This window comes from Cucumis sativus, chromosome 2 (genome assembly GCF_000004075.3).
Source record: "Cucumis sativus cultivar 9930 chromosome 2, Cucumber_9930_V3, whole genome shotgun sequence".
In the NCBI taxonomy this organism is placed as follows: domain Eukaryota; kingdom Viridiplantae; phylum Streptophyta; class Magnoliopsida; order Cucurbitales; family Cucurbitaceae; genus Cucumis; species Cucumis sativus.
In genome coordinates, this window is record NC_026656.2 from 8065845 (window position 1) to 8069282 (window position 3438).

Genomic DNA, 3438 nt, shown 5'->3' on the forward strand with positions numbered 1-3438 from the left:
TGACATGCAAAACATGTCAAGAATTAACAAATTCTTGACGTTTATAAACTGTCAAGTATAATTTTACTTGACGCTTAAAAACTATCAAGTAATTTTTCCTTATTTTTGACACTGGATTACTTGACAAATTGAAAAACGTTAAATAAACAAATACTTGACAGATAAAATGTGTCAAGTATTGTCAGTTTTGTAGTAGTGAACCCCTATTATGATAAATGTGCAAGAAGCTCTAAAAATTACCGTGAGTGTATTTTAAATACATCAACAAGTTAAGTTATCATACACCAAACTAAAGACAAGTAAACCTTTTAAATACTCGAGTGTATATATCATACATTAGTCAATAAACACCTAAAATAACCTTTTAAGTGCATTAACAATATATGAAAGTATCAACAATTATAATATAACAATAATCAAACATTTCAAATGCATCAACACAATAATATATCTTACAACAATCAACATTCAATCAATAAATTATTTTGGAATAAAATTACACGTACATGTTACATTTTAAGGGTATTAGGTGTATCAAGTGTTCATTAAGAGTATATCAAATATATCTAGGTCCAAGGGATATCAAGTGTATCAAGAAGAATCAAACGTAACAAAAAGTATTAGGTGTATTAAGGTTCAAAGGGTATAAAAAAAATATCAAATATATCAACTATCAAGCATATTAGGTGTATCAGATATGCCAAATATATATTAGTAACGAAAGCATTTTTTACATTTTACATGTTTGTGGGCTAACTTTGATTTTACCATTTCTTTTTTTTTTTTTTTTTTTTTTTTGTAAATAATAAATGTGTGTATGTGCCAAAAAGAGAGAGAGAGAAATGATTATGACCAGAACTGGGAAGTTTGTGAAATTCCTTATTATAAGTAAAGTGAAAATTGAAAGAAAAAACTAGTGGATTAAAAACACCCTTTTTTTGCCTCTTTCCTTTATTCTCATTCTGTTCTGCAATTCATTGAAAAACTATTCATCAAAAGTCAATTTTATTCTCAGTATTTTTAGTTCAAAAACAAGTAGTTGTTAAATTTTAAACTTGTCTTCCCTCGCTAGCTAACTTAAGCGTTTGAATGGATTGATGATTTAAAAATATACTACAACATTGGTTTGTGAATCATCATCATGTAAGGCTTGGTATCCCATTGACAGAACTAGATATCTACAAATAAAGAGAGAACAAGGCCCATTAATATGTGGTTTCATTTTGACCAGGTAGACAAAGTTAGAACACTCCAAATGCTCAAAACTCACGAACAGAAAAGAAAGAGACAAGAAGGAAAACACATCCAAATTCACGTTAGAGAGAAAAAGAGAGAGAGAGAGAGATGAAATCAAAAAGTAGATCCAAAGTTGATAATTAAGATCGAGTTTCCTTTTTCTCTTTAATTTTTACACATATTGTGACCCAGAACAAGGCCAAATAAAATCTACCAAAAATCTGTCAAAAAAGAGAAAGAAAAACAAAAAAAAAAAAAAAAACTCTTCCATCCATATCCTTCTCTTCCTAGCTACCCTCTATTTACACTCCAAAATAATTGAATAGAAACAATAATTAGAAAAAAAAACCTATTGTGTTTTTGTTGATGATATCTTCAATAACACCATCTAATCATGCCAACAAAGAAGCATAACAACACATCTTCTAATAATGTAAAGCTTAGCCCTTTGCTCTCTAAGAACTCCTCCAAATCCTCTACTTGGAGATGATGAAAGCCTTCTCTTGGAGCTTCCACCACTGGACATCATCGTCATCTTCATTTTAATTTGTATGTTGTTTGTTTTTCGTTTGAACGGAGATTGCTTTGCTTGAAGAAATATTCAGGGGAAAGAAGGGTTCTAGTTCTTATATATATAGAGAGAAAGAGAAGGTCTGAGCCGGCATGGACCATCAAACCCCTCTGCCTTTGTCCCCTTAACCCACCAGACAAACTCCCATTTTCATAGACCCCACTTGGGAGTGCCACCCCCCCCTTCAAAATTAAATTAATTCAATTCTCTTCCCATATAATTATTTCTCTAATTCCCTTTACTTTATTGGTTGTGTGTAGCCATCACTCACCACCAAAATGGGTCACCCTCTAGTATAATAATAAATTATTAATAACACAAATTTAAAAATTAGAAGATAGGTTTTTTATTATTATTTATGCATTTATGTGTGCATTATTTTCAACATGAACATGATAAGGTTATTATTTCATTCACCTTATTTAATTGGTGGTCCTTTTCTTGTTTCTCCTTTTTTGGTTGGATCCTACTAAACAAGCAATACAAAACTGATTTTTCTGGGTTTTGTCTCACAAGTAAAAGAGATTTTTTAATTTGATGATGTTACCTTATCTTTTAACAAGTTTCATGCATTTGTTTCCCTCCATGATTATAATTGTTTGTTGAATTTATAATTAAACTAACACAAACCACAACAACCTTTCTTTATTAGAAATTGATATTTTTTTACCCATTCAATTATACTTCAACTCATACTAATAATATATGATTATGCAATTTAACGAAATAATGAAACATATACATAAGTCTATATAATCGAGAATAATGAAAAATCGATGTATGATATGAGGATAAAAATTTTGAGATTCACATATTTTTTTTAAAAAAATAAAATTTGGATGGAAGAAAAATAGAGAATAAATGAATAAAGAAATTAAAGAAAAGAAAAGAAAGAAACATAGAGAGAAAGACAAAAGGGTGGCATTAAGATGATTCTAATATGAAAGAAGAGAATGTTTTGAAGAGTTATAGGGTATGGTTTTGAGTAGAGAGTTGGGAATCTGACATGTCCTGACCTACCTCAGCTTAACACTTTCTATATCTAACCGTATAAAGTTCCATACATTTTCGTCCATGTAATTTAAATCATCACAATTCCACTTTTTATATCTCCAAATTTTAATACAAATATAATCGGACGAATTTACCAAATTTTTGCAGTGCTTCACACGTTATTTTGACATTATCTTATTTAGTGTAGACTTTTATGTTTTCAACCTATCCTTTAAATTTTAAATACATATCAAATTATATCATAAATATTTGATTTTTTTTTAAAAAAATTAAATGTTATTTTCCAGAAATTTTCATTTAATAAAAAACAAATAATATCTAAGTAGAACGGAGCTAATAATACGTTTCATATATGGTTGGCTCTAAGACGTGGCGTTGGGTATAAAATATATGAAAAAATGATAGATAAGAATTAAAGCAAAATCATAACTGATAAGTTTTATTTGTTCTAAAAAAAAAAGGAAAGAAGAAAGAAAAGATGTGGCTATTTGAATTGAATGGGAATAAAAATATTAGGTCCTCCAAACAAACAATTAAATGGATGATTTCATCAATATGCATGACCAAGATTCCGTTTGACAAAGATGTAATTAATTAAATGTAAAGTTAATGAGTGC

The 3438-nt window shown here is 28.9% G+C and overlaps 1 protein-coding gene across 1 annotated transcript; it reads right to left on the bottom strand.

Annotated features, from left to right (window-relative positions):
• Positions 1 to 1345: 1345 nt before the first annotated feature.
• Positions 1346 to 1915, bottom strand: LOC101205568. The gene has a single exon (XM_004138877.3). The coding sequence runs from the start codon at positions 1775 to 1777 to the stop codon at positions 1625 to 1627; it is 153 nt and encodes a 50-aa protein (XP_004138925.1). The 5' UTR covers positions 1778 to 1915; the 3' UTR covers positions 1346 to 1624.
• Between the last annotated feature and the right edge of the window lie 1523 nt (positions 1916 to 3438).